This window comes from Corylus avellana, chromosome ca4, assembly GCF_901000735.1.
Source record: "Corylus avellana chromosome ca4, CavTom2PMs-1.0".
NCBI lineage: Eukaryota > Viridiplantae > Streptophyta > Magnoliopsida > Fagales > Betulaceae > Corylus > Corylus avellana.
The window spans coordinates 23,663,706-23,684,791 of NC_081544.1; the positions used below are offsets into that span (position 1 = coordinate 23,663,706).

At 35.3% G+C, this 21,086-nt stretch overlaps 4 protein-coding genes across 5 annotated transcripts; 3 read left to right on the plus strand and 1 right to left on the minus strand.

Annotated features, from left to right (window-relative positions):
* Positions 1-3,927: 3,927 nt before the first annotated feature.
* On the plus strand, positions 3,928-9,106 carry LOC132177316 (ATP sulfurylase 1, chloroplastic). Its single transcript, XM_059589583.1, has 5 exons — positions 3,928-4,616; positions 6,322-6,727; positions 8,136-8,396; positions 8,487-8,573; positions 8,717-9,106. Exons 1-5 carry the CDS (start codon positions 4,111-4,113, stop codon positions 8,852-8,854), a joined length of 1,398 nt encoding a protein of 465 aa, XP_059445566.1. The 5' UTR covers positions 3,928-4,110; the 3' UTR covers positions 8,855-9,106.
* Positions 9,107-10,749: 1,643 nt separating this feature from the next.
* Positions 10,750-14,209, minus strand: LOC132177315 (putative calcium-transporting ATPase 13, plasma membrane-type). Its single transcript, XM_059589582.1, has one exon. It carries the CDS (start codon positions 14,030-14,032, stop codon positions 10,997-10,999), a length of 3,036 nt encoding a protein of 1,011 aa, XP_059445565.1. The 5' UTR covers positions 14,033-14,209; the 3' UTR covers positions 10,750-10,996.
* Positions 14,210-16,371: 2,162 nt separating this feature from the next.
* Positions 16,372-19,883, plus strand: LOC132179583 (uncharacterized). Of its 2 annotated transcripts, XM_059592321.1 has the most exons (5): positions 16,372-16,512; positions 16,629-16,710; positions 16,825-16,911; positions 18,731-18,954; positions 19,075-19,883. In XM_059592321.1, exons 4-5 carry the CDS (start codon positions 18,789-18,791, stop codon positions 19,851-19,853), a joined length of 945 nt encoding a protein of 314 aa, XP_059448304.1. In that variant the 5' UTR covers positions 16,372-16,512; positions 16,629-16,710; positions 16,825-16,911; positions 18,731-18,788; the 3' UTR covers positions 19,854-19,883. The 2 variants fall into 2 exon arrangements, with proteins under 2 accessions (XP_059448304.1, XP_059448305.1); XM_059592322.1 differs by lacking the exons at positions 16,372-16,512; positions 16,629-16,710; positions 16,825-16,911 and having other exon boundaries at positions 18,601-18,954.
* Positions 17,346-18,581, plus strand: LOC132179584 (uncharacterized). The gene has a single exon (XM_059592324.1). It carries the CDS (start codon positions 17,346-17,348, stop codon positions 18,579-18,581), a length of 1,236 nt encoding a protein of 411 aa, XP_059448307.1.
* Positions 19,884-21,086: the final 1,203 nt, after the last annotated feature.

Here is a 21,086-nt window from a genome sequence, read left to right on the forward strand (position 1 = left end):
ATGTGCATGGGGCCATATTATACGTGCCTAGCCAAAAAGAGTATTCCCAGCAGTTTCTTTGTCATTTTTCCTACATTTAAGGATCTAAACTATTTTTTGCTTCTCTATGTTAAAATACACCCCAATAGCTTTCCTTAATCATTTCCTATATCATTAAAATATTTGTTATTTTTTTAATTATATTATATATATGAGAGGAGAGATAAGAGAAAATTGTGAGACATGACTCATGAAAGAAGAGAGGAGAGAGAATCATTTTTTTATTTATTTTAATAATCATAAGGATTGTAATAATGAAACCCAAAACATTGGATTCCACTGTAGCAATCCTAATGTTTAGGGTTCATTTAGGAATGTGACATTTTTTGCAATTTTTTGGACATATTACCTAAACTTATGGAACAGACTCCCTATAAGGGAGTCTGCTGAGAATGCTCTTAGTCACATACTTGTCATATATATATAATGCTTCTATTTTACAATTTTTTCGGTCCCCAAGGGGCGCTCAATCGGCAGTGAACCATGTCTCATGTAGTGGAGGTCACTAGTTCGAATCTCATTTTCCCCTTTACTTGTGTGGACATGTCTAAAAAAAAAAAAAGAAAAATACAATTTCTTCGATTCAAATATGATATATGCTTTGTTAAACTCTTAGAATGTCATCGTTCCAATCAATTTCCAGATCTGCAACATATTTCGACAAATCATGTTTCTAGCCACTGTCTAGTCTATTTGAACTTTCTCAACTAGACATCGATTTTCTTGTTTTTTAATCTCCGCTACAAGCATATTCTCAAACGCAATCTACCTCACTGTTTCTACCATCAGTGCCAATTTTTTCATATGTTTGATAATTCTTCTGTCATCGATCAGTTATTTGCTCACATAAACAAACTAGATAGAAAACAAAAGATAGATCGAAGATTTCTACTCTAAAGGTTTCGTATAAGCACAACCGTAGAAAACAACAAAATTAAATGAAATGAAAAACACACACACACACACTTTACCTGTTGATCACTACTAAAAACAAATCTAGAGAGAAGACAAACATAAGCAAATCTAGAAAGAAGACAAATAAAAACCGCTATAGAACTCGAGTATCACCTTCAGGGAAGGAGGGAAGAAACGAAAGTTTATTTCCTTATTTTATAATGGTTCTTTGGCGGCTAGGGTTTATTCTAGTTCGAATATGTTTTTAGATCATGATATCATATACCTGAATGCATCTAGACGCCAAAGTTAAAGACATTCACATTACTTGTGAGCTTCTTATATAATTATAAATGATTTATTTTATGAATTTTCAAACCCCAAAACCAACCAACACAAAAATAAAAGATTTTCAATGGATCGCATCATTTGATTACTCTCTAATTAGATTCAAATATTGATAATCTAATTAGAAAAAAACAAATTAGATTCAAATATTGATAATAAAATCAAGCGACGGAAAGCGATTGGGAAGATTGTGGTCAAATGACTCTTTATAGTTATATTTAGTTATTATAAGTTATTTTGTTTCTCCAACAAAATAATTAAAGTAAAATTTGCATTAACATATGAATATTCATTGTAGCACATAAGAGAATATAATATTTTCTCCTCCTCCCTTACTCTCCCTCGATGCTCCCTTCTCTCTCACAAGAATTGGCCATCTGCATTAATACACCATAGAGCAATAGTTTTCTAAATGAACACCTTTCGTTGCCTTCAAACTAACATAGATAAAATAAATTTATAATACATTTTTTCAATAATTTTATAATACATTTTCCATTGTACACATGCATTGTTAAGAGTTGCAAAGCAGTATTTTAAACACACAAAAAAATATAAAAAAATAAAAATTAGTGGATTATAAATATTTCGGGACGACCATTTCATTTAATGGGTTATTCTATTTAATAATAAATTATGTAACAGTGACTTTATACAAATATTTTTTATTAAAATACACCAAACACTATATTTAATAATATATTACTTTATTTAATAAAAAAAATTAAACATTTCAAAATTTTACACTCTCCTGTAATTTCTACATGCATGTACAAATCAATGTATGTAAATAGGAGAATTATATAATTGTCAGAGTGGTGGGACATAGACAAGGTTAGAGGACACCAATGATGATAAAGTTGTCTTCAATGTTTTTTGGAGTTGATTATACACACACGCGCGGGAGAAATGCTTTAGTATAATAAAAAGACTATTTTTAGCTTATAAAAGTCATAGGTAGTAAAAAGGTTTATCCGTAGTTGTTGTGACCCTACCCACTATTCACTTATGAGCTTGTAATCTCTTGTCACCTAAAACTTTTATAGATTAAAAATAATCTTTTTATTACACTATAGTATATATATATATATATATATATATATATAGGACAAAGTTTTCTTCCAAACTTTGTCCATATAAGATAAAATTTGTAAAAAATTCCTTCGACTTGGTTTGGAGGAAACCTGTTTATATATATATATATATATAAATATTTTAAAAGGATGGAATCAAATATGTAAATTAATTTTGAAAAAAACAAAAGTAGATACTCCTCTTATATATTTAAATCATTAAAAAATATATTATGATAAAAGAACAAAACAAAATAAGATTAAAAAAGTAGAAGAAAATTCGTCTTTTAACACGCCTCTAGAGGTACTCTGTATCTGGCCTCTAAAATGGGCTATGTTCATTTTCAGATTTTCTGAGCAAATTCATGAGATCATTGCGTCCTTCATGATGTTGATTATCTAGTACATCTCTGATTTTTTTTTTTGGTTGTCTTTATTTGTTTATAGACAAACGGTATCTTTGAATTCAAAATAAAGAAGATTCATGGAAAGTCAGAAAGTGTAAGCGCATTATTACAAACATAACAAGCCACCACACCTTTTCCCCAATTATAAGAATTAGATGTTGGTGGCATTGATTTGGGCACGGCCCTTTTTTATAATTCAAGCTTTTTTGTTTTTTACCAAGAGACACAACTATCCCTACTTCAATTTATTTGTCCAAGTCAATCTTGTAACAATATTAAAAAAGCACGTGATAAATTTTTTTTTACTCACATTTTTTTTTTCAAGGTTTTCATTAACTCTTGATCGAACATTACAACGTTCAGATATTATAATATCATGAAAAAAATAAAGGATATTCTTTTATTCAAATTTTCTTCCTAACATGATGAAGAGTTGCTTTTGTCGGATGATGTGCTACCATATTAGCTCCCCTTTTGGTGTGCATCATCACTTGCCAAGATTGGAGGCTATGCAATATATTCTTCGCATCATCAATCAAATGTCCATACCTACATCAAAATGGTCTTCCTTTCGTATCTCCACACACAATTTTAAAAGCGTCTCCCTTTAAATTGACATTGACAAGGCCAAGTCTTACAGTCTTATATGCCGCAGGCTCACAAGTGTCTCTACAATTACAGGGTAAATGATATATTGCATATGGAAACCCAATTTTTTAAGTTGCAGGGAAAATAGTTGCCTCTTAACAACTACAAATTAGATCTAGAACTCGATCAACATAATAGAACATAATAATAAAAACACACAAAGAGTGTAATTAATAAGCATTCAAAATTATCTTTAAAAAGATGGCAATGCATGCATCAATTTCTCAAAAGATGTTTGTGCTTGGTCAAATTAGGTATACCATTGCCCTAATTCCCTCTCTCATTGAAGGATAATTCTGGCATTCAAAATTCAAAATCTGTCAATGAACAATTATATGGGTGCCCAAATAGCTTTCCTAATATATTATTGTAATTGTAAAGAAATAGAAAAGCAAAAATATTAAAAAAATAAAAATTGGTATCAAAAGAAAAAAGGTGTCTAGGTGCATCCCCTCAGATGATGGAACCACATTTTCTCTCTCCACTTCCTATAAAATCCACTTCCAAAAGTTCTAAACTCCAAAAAACTCCATCTCATTATTCCAACATAGTCCAATTTTTTAAAATTTCATAAAAGCACCAAATTACCCTTCCCCACCCAATTCCACTAAAACTCCATTATTCTTAATTTTATTGTAATCTCCAAATAAACAAAAACTTGCAGTGCTTGAAACAGAGCCAGTTGTTGGTCTCCACCTCCAATGGCTTCCATGGCTGCTCTCTTCACCAAAACCCCGTATCCTCCTCTCTCCCACCACAAAATACCGAATACCCATTTCGGCCCTGCCCTGAAAGTCTCCATACCTCTTTCCTCCGGCAGAAAAGCCCACCGGAGGCTCCGAGTTTCGTCCGGTTTGATCGAACCGGACGGCGGGAAGCTCGTGGAGCTTCTCGTTGACGAGCCTCTGAGAGATGTGAAGAAGAGGGAGGCCTTGTCTCTGCCTAGAGTCGGGCTCTCTCGGATTGATCTCCAATGGGTCCACGTTTTGAGCGAAGGCTGGGCAAGCCCGCTCCGTGGATTCATGAGAGAGAATGAGTTCCTCCAAACGCTTCATTTTAACGCGCTCCGGCTCGAGGACGGGTCGGCCGTGAACATGTCGGTGCCGATCGTTTTGGCCATCGACGACTCGCAGAAGCACCGGATCGGCAGGTCCACAAAGGTTGCTCTGTTTGACTCGGACGACAACCCGGTCGCTATTCTCAAAGAGTAAAGACAATGTTTCCTCTTTTTTATTTCTTTTATTTCAGTTTCGTTTTCGTTAGTATGTTTTAAGATGAAATATGGGGGCTTGTCAATTGTGTCGAAATGGGTTGTTGATATTTTGATTGATTGTGTTGGTTTTTTCTTGATCGTATGATTCGCTGTGAATTTTGTTAGTATCCTTTGGATGTTAATTTTGAGTTAGAGAACAATGATTTTGGTTCTAGTCATTTATGGAGGTGTGCTCTTTCTTGAAGTATAGTTGTTCGTTTAATTTTTGATTTCTTTTGGGTATAAGATGTGACCCCACTCATTGTTGAAGCTTAAAATCTATTGACTTTCATTTTTTTTCCTGATAAAGCTTTGATTATTTATTTGAAGAAAATAAGGAAATAAAAGCAAGAAGTAAGAGAGACAATAATTATAGACTTGTATCATGATTATCATCTCTATCTATGCTTTTGTGTCTGGTCCAAAATGAGTTATGCTATAGAGTACACTTTTATTCTACTACCATTCCACTCTTCTGACACTTTTGTTTTTTTGCTTTAAAGAAGAGTTTAATGACCCTTCCACGTCAGAGATAGTGGTGAAATAAAAGTGTGATTTTTAGCATTACTCGTTCAAAATTGCTGTCATTTTTTGGTGGTGTTATGATAATGTTGATTGTTCTTCCAATCACCCTCCCCACCTTATTTTGGATGAATATATTGGTGTACTGAAAGACAGTATCTTGTGTTGATATCTCATTTCATCATTAATTAAGTTGATCAGATCATTTCATTATTAATCAATTTCAGACTGGAAAATTATATTAATAGTTATTTCCTGTAGTCCAATTTTTTTTTTTTTTGGATGACGTAGGAGTACTTTACTCAGATTAATTGCACGTCACAAACGCATACGACGTAGTCCAAAACTTATTTCCTCTGCAAACGCATACGACGTAGTCCAAAACTTATACGAGGAAATATTATGAAAATTGGATTTGATCCTATCTCTGTTGGCTTCTATTCCCTTTCGAAGGTCCCACGTGACTACATATGAAGAAAGAAAGTGAATTACAATGAGTACTATAGTCAAATTAGAAAGTTCAATAGTGAATTACTATGAGAAATATAGTCAAACTAGAAAATTTCAACGATGCATCTAGGCAGGAAAGCGTCTTTGTTCCAACACCTGTCAACTGAACGTTTATACATATCAAGCAAGAACCACTTCAAGAAATATAATCAAATTAGAAAGTTTTCTCAGTTTGGTTACTTAGTAATTGCTCCTAAGGTTTCTTCCCCAAGATGAGTGATTTGATATGTTTAGCTATTTGAGAATCTTGTTAAGCAGGTATAGGGAGCCTTAATTGTCAGGATTAGGATCATTTCCAGTTCAATAGAAAATCCAGTTAGTTATAATGGAAGAGTATTTTTGTCCTCTTAAAAAGTGAAAAGACAAAAATATCGTTTAAGTATAATTAACTGGATATTCTCCAGTTCAATTGAACTGGAGACGATCCTGTTCCCAATTGTCACTACTTATTTTGGAATATTGAGTAGATATGACTATGTGGCCCGAGATACTGACACAAGCAATTACATAAAGTTACTTCCTTATCCAACAAAACATATATAAATTGATAGATTACAGTGTCAGTTTATTCTAGTCAATGAGTTGCCATTTCTAATACTTACTTGATTTACTTGTTGGGTTTTATCAGTATTGAGATCTACAAGCACCCTAAAGAAGAACGAATTGCCAGAACTTGGGGAACTACTGCCCCTGGCCTACCTTACGTTGATGAAGCTATAACCCATGCTGGGAACTGGCTGATCGGAGGTGACTTAGAGGTTATAGAACCAATCAAGTACTATGATGGCCTTGATCGTTTCCGATTGTCTCCTGCAGAGCTCCGTGAGGAGTTCACAAAGCGGAATGCAGATGCAGTGTTTGCATTCCAGCTTCGAAATCCAGTGCACAATGGCCATGCTTTGCTGATGACTGATACTCGTCGTCGACTTCTTGAGATGGGCTACAAGAACCCTATCCTCTTGCTTCATCCATTGGGAGGCTATACAAAAGCAGATGATGTTCCACTTAGTTGGCGAATGAAGCAGCATGAGAAGGTATTGTACTCATAACTTTAACTTCCATGAGCATGCAACTACTTAGAGCACTCGCAATGGATTATGCATCCCTTCTATTTAGCTAAACTAGCTAATCAATTCCTTAAAAAGTCCCTCCAACGGATTAGCCATCCAAAAATGCAAAATAGATTTTTGGGTCCATTTGTGCGGAGTACCCGCCACATGTGGCGGATACTGTGCACATATCCATCTTTATTTACTCTTTGTTTAATACAAACCCATCTTTAATATTTTCTTGTTTATCTTTTCACGTCACACGAGGGTTTTCTTCCTTTTACGACTTTTTCCTCACCTTCATCTTCTTCCTCTCCTCTGTTTCTTCATCTCTCTTTAGAATTTTCTTCCTCACGCCACATATGGCCGGATCATAGGTTTGCAAATAGTTTGCTCATATTCTTCCCCTTCATCTTCTCTTCTCCTCTGTTTCTTTATCTCTTTCTTTAATAATTTATTTCTCACTCCACATATGGCCTAATCATGGGCTTGATGACAGTTCGCTCAAAGGGGTTTTCATTGATGGCTTGATTTTGAGTTTGAGCAATTGAAAAGCATTCGAAAAATGAGAAAAGGGGTTGATTTGGTTTGAGAATGGGCTGTGACGATTGGTGTTTTGCTTTGGCAGATGGGGTTTTGTTTGGTATTTTTGGTAGAGATGAGTTTTTAATAAAAATGAATAAATAATGCTAAAAATGATTATTTTAATAAAATAGATAAGGATTTTACATAAGCGGATGGAAGGATGTTTTGTAAAATGGTTATCTAAGTTAACAAAAGTGAGTTTTAGTTAGCCATTTTACATAAAATTATACATAAATCATTGTGAATGCTCTTAGAATTGCTGTTTTTCCAGTGAATCTACGTTAGAAGTTAGAAGTGGACATGCAAGGACTAGAATTGTGTTTGTTTCCGAAAGTTTTCATACAATGGATGAAACTTATGTATTAAAGAACTTCACCCTAAACATACTTGGCACCAAAAATTATTGATAGCGAGGAAGACATCGTTGCTTTTCTTATGGGGGTAGTTTATTGAGAATTTGTGTCCGTTTGGTTCAGCGGTGGGAAAAATCGCAATCACAAAACACAGTTAATGAAAATGTGATTTTTAAAAACGAGTCAAGTGATTGGTAAAATATGTAAGAGTGTTGTTTAAAAATGTATTCCCTTTCTGCTGCTTAAAAATGTGGATATTTTCACGTTTTCAAAATGCCATTTTTTTCAAATGCATGTGCGCTCTCAAACGGGGCACTTTCCTCAATTTTGCTTAAAAACACGCATTTGGCTTGTGAAATCGCGGGCAGCACTTTTACCATTCCCAATTGATTCATATACTATTTCCTAGCCTCTGACAGCACTGATTTAGTCTGATATTATGGAACATTTCTCAGGTGCTTGAGGCTGGTGTCCTTGATCCCGAGACGACCGTGGTTTCTATATTCCCGTCACCCATGCACTATGCTGGCCCAACTGAGGTTCAGTGGCATGCAAAGGCTAGGATTAATGCAGGGGCTAACTTTTACATTGTTGGTCGGGATCCAGCTGGCATGAGCCATCCTGTTGAGAACAGAGATCTGTATGATGCTGACCATGGAAAGCAAGTATTGAGCATGGCGCCTGGATTGGAACGGCTAAACATTCTCCCTTTCAAGGTATGTAAATCATTGGGCTGGCTGCCATAAATACCCATTTATATTGCACTTGGGAATCCTTTGGTTACAATTAGTTGAGTTCCATTGCAGGTTGCTGCATATGACAGAACTCAGGGTAAAATGGCATTTTTTGATCCCTCAAGACCTCAGGATTTCCTCTTCATATCGGGTACCAAGGTAAATTTCCTTTCTACTTTCTATAAATGCTGCCTACATACTCTGTTCAATGTTCATGGTCATTGAAGTGAAGAGTGTGTGAATGAAAGGAAGTATTTTGTATATCCATCACATCTCTTAAAAGCTGGCAATACAATTTGCAGATGCGGATGCTTGCAAAGAACAAAGAGAACCCTCCTGATGGATTCATGTGCCGTGGTGGTTGGGAAGTGCTGGTTGATTACTATGACAGTGTGGTTCCGGCGAGCAATGGCAAAGTCCCTGAAGCTGTTCCAGCTTAGATGGATTTTGTTGTATCAAAATGTATGGCTTTCTAATTGGGAGAAACAGTAAAATCCTATTTACTCTCCATGTGTGCTACTGACAACCTTCGAAACTCTGTTCAGATCTTTAATAAAACCCATGTGAGGCACTGATACAGAGACACGAAATTTGCCTCCATCTGTAATTACAGCGCCCGTTCTTTGCATGTTGCACTGCTGCATTTGTGCATGGGGGCGCATTGTATTATATATTGATTGTGCTTTGAAACATTGTCGGAAGAACTTTGTCTTAAGAGGAATCAACATCATCGTCTGCCTTTACAGAAGAGGACACACAAAATCAGTCAGCTTACAGAACCGGAAATTTTCAAAAAGCTCTTTTAAGTGTTGGCGAGGAGCAATCACACAAGTAAATAGAACCGGAAATTCTTTTTTCCATCTTCTCTGCTATTTCTCAATATAAATTGGACTTCTCTAGATTGCTTTGTTTAGTTTGTGGTTGATCCAAACAAATCCGGTTAGAACAGGCAATTTCTTTGTTGGGTGGGTTGTTAACGATCGGGATTGGCTGCAATTTGTTGGCCGAAATGAAATGTTGCCTAAGAATTGTTCTGGAATTGAATGAAGTTTTATAAGTTTTCGTTCTTTAGTACTTTTTTCTCAACGACAAGTAATCTCTTTTACAAACTTGAAATACCTATTCCCGACAGTGACAAGCCCCAGTTTTAGGACAAAACAAACAAATAACCTAGGTTTTGTCCAACAACAGTTGGAGCTTTCAGAAACTCTTGCAATTGGTAATACCTTCCTCAAGTCTCAAGCATTAAAGTGATATTATCCCTGACTTTGCAAATAAAGTACACATCAAACATCTTTTTGGTGAAGGGGGATTGTTAAAGAGAATCGGATTGAGTTCTCCTTCAATTGGGGAAGAAAATAGAGATTATCTAATTATTAATCGTGGCTTTTTTATTTATAAAAAAAAAAATTAATCGTGGCCCTTCATTTTAAATTCAATGGCCTATAAAATGTCAGCTGCTTTTATATAACCGATGCAATAAATGCTAGCTTTTGTTTTACTTATATAGATTATTGGAATTAAAATGAAGTGTTGCAAAAATAAATAAATAAATAAAGAAAGAAAAGAAAAGAAACAGACCAATACTTTACATTTCGTTGAAAATCTTTGGGTGATGGGGGAGGCCCCCACGGCCACCGTCGTTCCGTCCATGAACAGGTGGATTCAGGGGTACATTGTTGCTGGAGTTGGGAGCGTTTCATTCTCTGTGGCTCTTTGGGTAAGCACAATAATGGTTAATTAGCTGCTTTGTTTATCTAGACTCTAGAGGTTGATCCCGCATGAACATGGTCCATGAAAAACAACCTTAGTTAAGCTGCAGAATTGCACGTTATGTGTTTGACAAAATAGCGTATTAAACATTTCTGTATTATCAGCATAGGCTTTAAGTTATAATTTTCATTCGTCTTTGAATTTTTCTTTTCTCTCATTTGATTGGCAGTTATTTATTTATTTTTGAATATATTGCATAAATTGAAGCTCATGCTAATATGTTTGGACTCAAATTACACTTTCCTCTTTAAATAACAGATTAGAATGTGAGATACTAAGTTCAATTTCTAAAGTAATGTGTGTAACTGACAAATGAAAAGAAAAAGGAAGAACTGAATGCCACACTAAGACTGCATATTGTGCCATAAGGCTTTGGTGATAAGTCTTTACATGTATACTTCAAACTAATGGCTTAGATTAGTTTCTTTGCACATATATAGTTGTTAGTCTTCCCAAATATAAGTTTTGTTTGATAGTTTCCCTTGGCTTTCTGTTAGTCAAAGGTGATAAGAGTTGTTCAAGATTCTAACTTCAAGTTGCATTCAGGCAGACATTCACAAAAGATATTATTGAAACTATCCTCGATGTATGATTAAAAAAACAAGTGAAAAGAATTGTATTATTGAAAATCTGACATCAATACTTACATATCTGATAAGCTATACAATGAAAGAACTAAAAAATTATAATAATGATAAGCTACACAATGAAAGTATTAAAGAATTGTAATAACATCCTAGATACTAGAACTGAGCGAGTTAACAATAAGAAGCATTGAAGAAAAGCTCATGGCAGACCCATGATCATTTCTAATACATCTTTAAGTAGCTAAGAAATGGTCTCTGTGGAACAGGTATCCACTTGACAATCCAACTGATTGGCCAAGATAGTGCTGCCATTCCAATGCATGCACCCCATTGAACCCAATTCAACCTTTCTGTATCTGCAAACTTCTTTAAAAACTCTACCATGACCACCTGAAGAACAATGGTTATCATAATGATCCCCAAAAACAATCTATTTCTGTGTATCCCTTTGAAGACGTTCTTCTTCTCGAGCTTCCTTGCATTGAATTCATTGAAGACTTGGCAAAGAACAAAAGTATTAAAGATTAAGGTGTCATTTACCTTCTCAGTCACACCAAATATTGATTCACCTTTGAACTGCAAGGTCAAGAGGACGATTATTTGATATGAAGCTTGAGCTAACAGGTTTCTCCACATAATGTTGGTGATAAGTGGTGCAGTCCGACCCACAGGTGGTTTATCCATGAGCTCCTTGGTGGGTTGCTCAGTCGCAAGAGCTAGAGCACCCAACGTATCCATAATCAAGTTCACCCACAATAATTGCACTGCTGTTAAAGGGACTTCACCAGCTGAAACTGCTGCCACAAAGTTGATCACAAGAGCAGCAACATTTACGGTAAGTTGAAATTGGATGAACTTCTGGATGTTGTTATAGACACATCTTCCCCACTTCAGAACTGTGGCCACAGAAGCAAAATTATCATCCAAAATGACAATGTCTGAGCTTTCCTTGGCCACCTCGGTGCCTTGAATCCCCATTGAAAGTCCTATATCAGCTTCTTTTAGTGCCGGTGCATCATTTGTGCCATCGCCAGTAACTGCAACCACATGGCCTTTTTGTTTCAAGCACTCTACCATAAGAAGTTTGTCAAAGGGAGAAGACCTTGCCATCACACAAATTTTCTCAACTTTCTCCAATCTCTCTTCTGGCGTGTAGTTTCTGAATTCCACGCCTTCCACTACTGCTCCACTGACCATGTCGTCACCAGGCCTGAGTATCCCACATTCGGTGGCTATAGCTTTTGCAGTGAAAACATTGTCTCCTGTGATCATTTTAATGTTCACACCGGCATATTGGCAATCTTCCACAGCTTTCTTCACCCCTGGACGACATGGGTCCTTAAGTCCCACAAGTCCTAATAGGGTCAAACCATCTTCTTCTAGCCTTTTATTTTCTTGATCTTCTTCTGAAACCTGCTTATGTGCAAATGCAATGCATCGGAGGCTGCTAGCTGCCATACCTTGAATAATTTGCTCAAATTTGATCTTTTCAGCATCATCAAGATCTTTTACAATTCCAGAAGCATCATTGTAACTTGAGCACATCTTCAATATCATCTCTGCTGCACCTTTCCAGTGTACATGGATTGTGTTGTCTACCTTTCTCCTTATAAGGACTCCACTTCGTTTCTTCTGGGAATTGAATGCTTCAACATAAAGAATCATACTACTTTGCATCAATTGCTCCATTTCCATGTTTAGGTCCTGAACAGCCCATGAAAGAATTGCTTTTTCAGTTGGACTACCTGAGAACTCAATTTCAGATCCTGAATTAGGCTTGTAAACACTACCAGTTGTGTTTAAAGCAACTCCTTCTTGGACCAATTCGAGAACATATGGAGCAATTGATGAGTAAGAACCTGCTGCAAAAGTTTCTTTCCCTAGCCAAAACTTTGTCACCTTCATTTGATTGAGGGTGAGAGTGCCTGTTTTATCAGTACAAATGGTGGTGGCAGAGCCCATGGTCTCACAGGCAGAGAGCTTCCGCACCATTGCTTGATCAGCCATCATTTTCTTCATGGAATAAGCAAGTGTCAGCGTGACGGCCAATGGTAAACCTTCTGGAATTGCAACCACAACTATAGTAACAGCAGCAGCTACAATTCCCACCACAGCGTTCACTATGTTGTCAACCTTGGTCTTGCTGCCAATGAACTCTTTATTTCCATTATCATCTGTTGTATTTCCTGTGAAGTAGCGAACCAACAAGACTACGAGTACTAGGAAAGCGACTAGCAAACCAACTTTACCTATTGATGAGGTTAACTTGTTGAGGCGAGCTTGTAAAGGTGTTTGTTCGCTAGTGTCACGGCTGATTGAGCTCATCATCTCGCCCCAGGTTGTGTTCATGCCAACCGTTGTGACAAGCATCCGAGCATAGCCATCGACCACCTTAGTACCAGAAACCAAAAATGGATGACTGGAATTCACTTCTACATGGTCACTCTCCCCTGTCATGCTGGATTCATCCACTTGCAAGGAGTGCCCATCAAAGAATAGCCCGTCGGCTGGAACTTGATCTCCAATCTTTAAGCAAACGATGTCTCCAACCACAATTTCAAACACCGAAATCTGTTGACGCCTTCCAGCTCTCACAACATCAACTTGGATATTGTTGCTGACTTTGGATAACTTGTCAAATTGTCGGTTTTGCCTAAAGTTGCTTATGGCAGAAACAGCAATGACAAGAAATATAGCAACAAATATGCTTCCACCATCATACCAACCTTCTTTGATTCCATGCTCTTTAATACCAAACACAAGAGAAAGTGTTGCACAGCCTAAAAGGATGAAAATGGTAAGATCCTTGAAGGCCTCCACTATGAAATGGAAAAAGCTATTTGTAGGTGGTTTTTTGTATGTGTTGGAGCCAAAAGCCTCGTGTCGGTGAGCAATATCTTCCAAATCACCTTGAATACCAAATTCAACATTGGCTTCAAGGCTGGATGCTACTCCAACAACCCCCCCAAGTTTTTTTAAGCTGTCAACATTTTTCTCCTTCACAAGTTGAATGAGAGTATTTTGATCAATTTTGAACCTTGTGCCAGGTTTGAGATCGACAATGGTGAAAGATGGAAGGCGTGAAACCTTAAAAGATTTCTTTTCGGGTGGAGAGACATTGAAAAAGGAGAGTAGAGTTTTAGAACAATAGATGGTGAGAAAAGCAGAGTGCCATCTCTTCTTGGGTTGGCTAAGGGTGTTTGGTGCATGAAGTAAATACTCAATGCACTCCAAGTTTGCTAGGACAATGCTGCCCATTGGTTTGGAAAGCACAAGATGGGAAGGGGAGTAAAAGAATTGAAGCAGATCACTTTAAAGATGGTTCAGGGGAAGAAAAAAGTTGACTGTAAAGATGATTGGTAGGATATTGGAAAATAAAAGGCTGGGGCAAAGTAATGGATATATGGAGATATATTTGGAGCCAAATGGACAAAATAGTCGAGGACTTTGGATACAATGAACTTGTATTGTGTGTTGTGCATTTTATACATGGAACTTTAGTTTCATGCCGTTGCTTTGGAATTTCCTTGTGGCTTCTGCGTCGATACGTTAACCTTTTGCTTGGGACAATGCTATCCCATGGGCTCACAGTCCACTCAAATATTTGGCTTTCCGTTGGGCCACGCATACGGAATCCACTCGGTCCATCTTTCTTAATTTAATAATTTGGATGTCGATCGGACAAGCACGCGTTAAGAAAGACTAACAATATTGAATACATACCCACCACCAAAAAAATTAATTAATTAATTAATTAATTAAATTAAATAAAGAGACAAGATCTGGGAAGGAACTTTCAATTTTTATTATTTATTTATTTATTTATTTTTTTAAAAAAGAGAGAAGCAACTTTCTCACCGATTGTCCACCAAAGTTATAAGAAAATAAAAAATAAAAAATTAAAGGAGTAATTTTACAAAACTCTCATGAACTTTTACTTGTTTTGACACTACGTCCTAAAGTTTAAAAACTCTCAATAAAGGGTATTAAAGTATCAATTTCTTTCAGTTTTCTGATTCCGTTATGATTTTCCATTAAATATTGTCAAAATTTCTAAAATATTCATATTTTTTATTATAAAAAAATAAAAATTTATTACAAAGATGTTTTTTTTAAATAAAAATAAATAAATGCATGAATCTTTGCAATTTTTTATTTTATTTTTATAATAAAAAATAATGGTATTTTAAAAATTTTGACAAGATTTAATAGAAGAAAGTAATTGAAAGAAACTGAAAGTTTAATTAATTGAAATTTTTTGGAACTTTAGAGGTATTTTCAAAAGGCGATGAAGGAGCTTTGTGAAGAATTATTCCTTCTATGCAAGTCTCTGGGGAAAAATATTGCCAGAGTCAATACATGAGGTTCCTGCAAATTGGATGAACATTAGAAGTTCAACTTCCAAACACCAAGAGCGTTTCCGTCAACTTAGGGCCGTTTGGGAGTGCGATTTCAATAAGTGCGATTTTAAAAATTGCGTTTTTAAAAATTACGTTTTTTAAATCGCTACTTTTTAAAATAGCACAGACGTTTGGTAAAACATACTAAAAAGTACTTTTTTTTATCAATTGAGTGTTTGGATAACATTAACATATAATTGCGGTTTCATGACCAAATTACCAATAAGGATGAAGAAAAAAAAAAAAAAGAAAAAAAAAGAAGGGTTTTAATATATTTTAGGTGGGTATTCTTGGTATTTTTTTTCATTCCCGTTCTGAAAAAGATAACTATTGCGTCAAATATCTTTTTAATAGAAATCGTGATTTTGTTTTAAATTCGCACTTTTTCAAATAAGCACTCTCTAATCAGCTTATGGAAATCACAGATTTTTTTGCGATTTTTAAATTTGCGTTTTTAAAATCACAATCCCAAACACCCTAAAGTTGCGATTTGATTTAAAATCGCAGATTATTTTTTTAAAAACGCACTCCCAAACGCACCCTTACAAGAAGGCAACAAATTCCGGACTTCCAGTCTCCATGAAAATCACAATGTGCAAGAAATAATTATGTAATTGCATGCCCCATATATTACTTCAAATTCTAATTTTCATTGCAAGTGTGTAAACCTTTGGATGAAAGTTGGCTTGATGACCATGCCGGTCTCCGATCTGACTGGATGACCATCATGGTCGAACGTTGTGCGATGACTGTGATAGCTATTATAATCGGAGCATTATGTGAGTCTTCTAATTCAATCTCGTTTGAACTAGATGTAAATGTAATCACCCATGCAATCCAACCAGTGGCGGATCCACATCTCGGCCAGAGGTGGCCGTGGCCCCCCCAAGATTTTTTGAAAAAAAAAAAATATAGGTTCTGGTTCATCATTAATTTGTTGAGAAAACTGAAAGCTCATTTGTTTAGGTTATGGTTTTTGTTTTTTTCTAAATTGGGCCCCCCCATTCTAAAAGAGCTCATTTGTTTTTTTTTTCTAAATAAGCCCAATTCATGCAGCTGGCCGGCTGGCCCCTCCATATTAAAAAAAAAAAAAAATAGTTTATGTTAGCTTTTGGGCCTTTGGCGGCTGCAGGGTCCCATATTATATATTAAAAAAAATTTTGTTTCCCCTTTTCTCAAATCTCAATTTCACACGCACCTTCCTCTTCTCCCTCTCTCTGGCTCTCCATCTCACCTCACTGCCCTCAGACCGACAGTCCCTCTCATTTCTCAAGCCTGCAGGTCTCAATCGCTCTATCTCACAGTCACAGTCACAGGCAGTAACACTTTGGAGATTAGGTGGGTTTTGCATTTTTTGTTCCTTAAAATTTATTTAGGGTTAATTTTATATATTTAACCTTGATTTTTTTTTTCTCCTTAAGGCTTAATGGGTTATGGGTGTCATGTATTTTCAGGGCAGAAAATACTCAAAATAGGTGGCCATTGGTCAGATTGGATTGGGTTCATTGGGAGCTTGAATTTTTACCAGAAACAGAGGTAGGCCGTAGGTATTCCAAGAATTTGCTTAATTTTTTTTTTATTTTTTTTATTCTGATTCCTAAAAGACTGAAAGTGATATGATATTGTTTAATGGATGTCATGTATTTTCAGGGCAGAAAATAGGTGGTCACTAGTCAGATTGACAAATTGGATTGGGTCCATTGGGAGATTAGATTTTTACCGGAAACACTGAGATAGGTATCCCAAGAATCTGCTTAATTTTTTTTTTATTCTAATTCCTAAAATTGTTATATTGCTGCTGTTTTATGATATTGTTTAGCCTTTTTGGCTCTTTAGGCTTTGATCAAATTAAGAGAAAAAATTGAATAATACATGTTAGTGGTACCCATTAATCATTATAAATAGACATCAATTTGATGTAGAACAATTAAACAATACGGCAAAAATTGTAGCATAACTAAAAGTCTGAAAGCTTGAAACTGAGCGAAAATTGTTGTTGTGTTACTGTTTAGCCTCTTTAGGCTTTGATCAAATTAAGAGAATAATACATGTTAGTGGTACTACTCATCATAAATAGTTGCATTTGTTCTATATCGGTAATGTATATTGGTAATTCGATCGTCTATCTTACGGGGTTGTGATTTAACTTGAAAATTTTAGGTTCATGCATCATGTCAAAGTTTAAAACTCTTGATTCGTTCTTTAAAAGGAAAGAAGCCGACATTTCGAAAAGTAATACACCGTTTGATCTTAATACTGGAACTTCAAATCCCGATGAGCGTCATCTTAAATCTTCAAGGGTTGAAGATGAAGAATATCCTTGCGGAGAAGCTCTAATTACGGAGACACAAGAGGTTCATTTTGCATTATCCACACATAATGTTGATGAAGTTGATATTTCTTCTATAGAACGTGATCCAGGATTACGTCCTCCGATGTGGGACTATCCAGTCAATCAACGGGATGAAATAAGGCGAGCTTATTTGAACTATGGTCCACATCAACTTATTCTTCGAAAGGAACAATATCCACTTTCTGGACCAAAAAAGCACCCTCGTCGCTTTCAAGCTTCTTGGTTCACACAATTTTCAACTTGGCTTGAGTATTCTCGTTCTACGGATGCTGCATATTGTCTACCATGTTATCTTTTTTCTACGAAAGCACTTGGACGTCCTGGATGTGATGTATTTACTATAAAGGGATTTAGAAGTTGGAAAAAGGTTCATGATGGAAAAAATTGTGCCTTTTTGACTCATATTGGGGAAGATCCTTGTTCACCTCACAATAATGCAGTGAAATATTGTGAGGATTTGCGAAATCAAGCACAACATATTGATAAAGTATTGAATGCACAAAGTACCGAACAAATTCTAAATAATCGACTTTGTGTGAAAACTTCTATTGATGTTGCTCGGTGGCTTACATTTCAAGGATGTGCTTTAGGAGGTCATGATGAGACTCTTAATTCAAAAAATCGAGGTAATTTTCTTGAGATGATTCAAATTTTGGCATCATATAATGAGAAAGTTGCAAGTATTGTTTTGGAAAATGCTCCACAATCTGCAAAGTACACTTCACATACAATTCAAAAGGAGATTTTGCATGTCATTGCAAGTAAAGTGCGAAATAAAATTCATGAAGATATTGGAGACTCTAAATTTTGCATTATTGTTGATGAAGCACGAGATGAGTCTAAGAGAGAGCAAATGGCTATTGTTTTGAGATTTGTTGACAAAGATGGTTTTATACAAGAACGTTTCTTTGATATAGTTCATGTTAAAGATACATCGGCATTAACTCTAAAGAATGGAATATCTGATGTTCTCTCTCGTTATCTCCTTGATATTCAAAATATCCGTGGACAAGGATATGATGGTGCCAGTAACATGCGTGGTGAATGGAAATGATTGCAAGCATTATTTCTTAATGATTGTCCTTGTGCATACTATATTCATTGTTTTGCTCATCGATTACAATTAACATTAGTTGCTGCATCTAGAGAGGTGGATTTTGTTCATGTGTTCACAAATTTGAATTTTATTATCAATGTGGCCAGTGCTTCATGTAAACGTCATGATCTACTACAAGCTGTTCATGCAACACAAATTGCACATATGCAAGCTATTGGTGAGCTTGAAACTGGAAAAGGGGCTAACCAAATTGGCACTTTGAAGCGAGTTGGTGATTCTCGTTGGGGTTCTCATTTTAATTCTATTTGTAGCATGATAAGGATGTTTGATGCTACTTGTACAGTGCTTGAAGATGTTCAAAGAGAAGGAGGTACTTACTCTCAACGAGGAGATGCTAAGGCTGCTTATAAAATGCTTACATCCTTCGAGTTCATATTTATTTTACATTTAATGAAGGAACTCATGGGCATTACTGATGTTCTTTGTCAAGTTTTGCAGCAAAAATCTCTAGACATTTTGAATGCTATTCATACAGTTTCTATTGCGAAGAAACTTATCCAAAAGTTGAGAGATGATGGTTGGGATAATTTGCTTGAGAACATTGTCTCTTTTTGCAAGAAATCTGAAATTGACATTCCGGATTTGAGTGCTCGTTATATTGAAGGTCGAGGTCGTAATCAAAAGAATTACATTAGAGTGGAGCATCATTATCATTTTGACATATTCAATACTGCTATCGACTTTCAATTGCAAGAGCTTGATAGTAGGTTTGGTGAAAAAGCGATGGAACTTTTAACACTTATCTCAGCTTTGGATCCAAAAGATGCTTATAAATCCTTCAAAATTGATGATATATGTATCCTTGTGGAGAAGTATTATCCTCTTGATTTTTCTGAGCAGGAGAAAATTAATTTGAGATATCAGTTGAGGTATTTTGAATCTGATGTCCATACCGATCCGACATTACAAAATTTGTCTTCTATTGCAGAATTATGCCAAGGATTGGCAAAAACAGAAAAATCAAAGACATACTATCTCATTGATAGATTGATTCGTCTTATTTTGACTCTTCCAGTGTTTACAGCAACTACCGAACGAGCATTTTCAGCAATGAAAATTGTTAAAACACGACTACGCAACAAAATGGAGGATGATTTTCTTGCAAATAGCTTAGTTCTTTATATTGAAAGAGAAATTGCTGAGAGCTTCGATTTAGATTCAATACTTGATGATTTTGTACTTCTAAAAGACCGTAAAGTGCAGTTCTAGACACTTTTTTGTATTTCTGTCTTTTTTATGTAGTGCCGACATGTGATATTTCTAATATATCAATTTGAGCACATATTTATAAATTTTTATAGATATTTTTTTTGTGATGCATATATTGTGTGAATTACCAAATTTTTTGTGATGCAAAAAATTTTTAGTGTGAAAAAAATTTTTAGGATGCGGAATTTTTTTTTACGGCCCCTACATTCTGAAACGTCTGGCTCCGCCACTGAATCCAACCTTTTTGGAACTGGAATTATTGTGAAATATCCATGCTATTGTTTGGACGTCCTTCGAATATGCTTATAATCGAGACATTCTTCCTTAAAAAAATTACAATGAATTACAAAATAATCCTATTAAACCCCTAAACTAATTGTCCGTTTGGGTTTGCGATTTTAAAAAGTGCGATTCAAAGTAATGATTTTAAAATGTGCGATTTGAAAACGTGATTTTTAAAAGCACAGTTCAAGCATCTGGCAAAATCGCAGTTTGGTCTTTAGGTTGCGTTTGTGATTGCAATTTCGCAAGAATAATCTGCGTTTTTAAAAGATATCGCAAAACGTAAATCTTTTGGCATTGCGATTTATAAAGCATTTAATTTAAAATAGGAAAAAAAAAAAGTGATTTCAATAAGCAAGATAGGGAGTGCTTATTTGAAAAAGTGCGAATTTAAACCAAAATCATGAATTCACATAACAAATATTTAATAAAAAAGTACTTTTTAACATGTTTTACCAAACACATTTGTGATTTTAAAAAGTAGCGATTTCGAAAACGCTATTTTTAAAATCGCACTTATTGAAACCGCAATTCCAAACGGGCCCTTAAAATTGTCTGTTTAAAAAAAGTACCTTCTTACGTGTGATTTGAAAATGCAAATTTTCTGCTTTTTTAAATCACAATTTTTAAAAAAGCGTAATGCCAAACAATTTATTTTTTGCGATTTGGTTTAAAATCACAATTTTTGTGGATAGAATAATTTCCAAACTTATGTTTGAAGAGACAAACGTTATCAGAATTGTTTTCATTTATTTCAGGGAGGACCCTGCAACGAGTAATGCTACAAGTTCTTTTTGAGTTCCTCCAAGAATGATGTGATCATTAAATTTACCATTGGATTTGTGCTTGATCATTATTGAATTTTGATCAAATTGTAACTTTAATAGCCACATCATTCTTGAAGGAATATAAGATAGACTTTTAAAATTATTCAATTGCAGCATTTCCTGT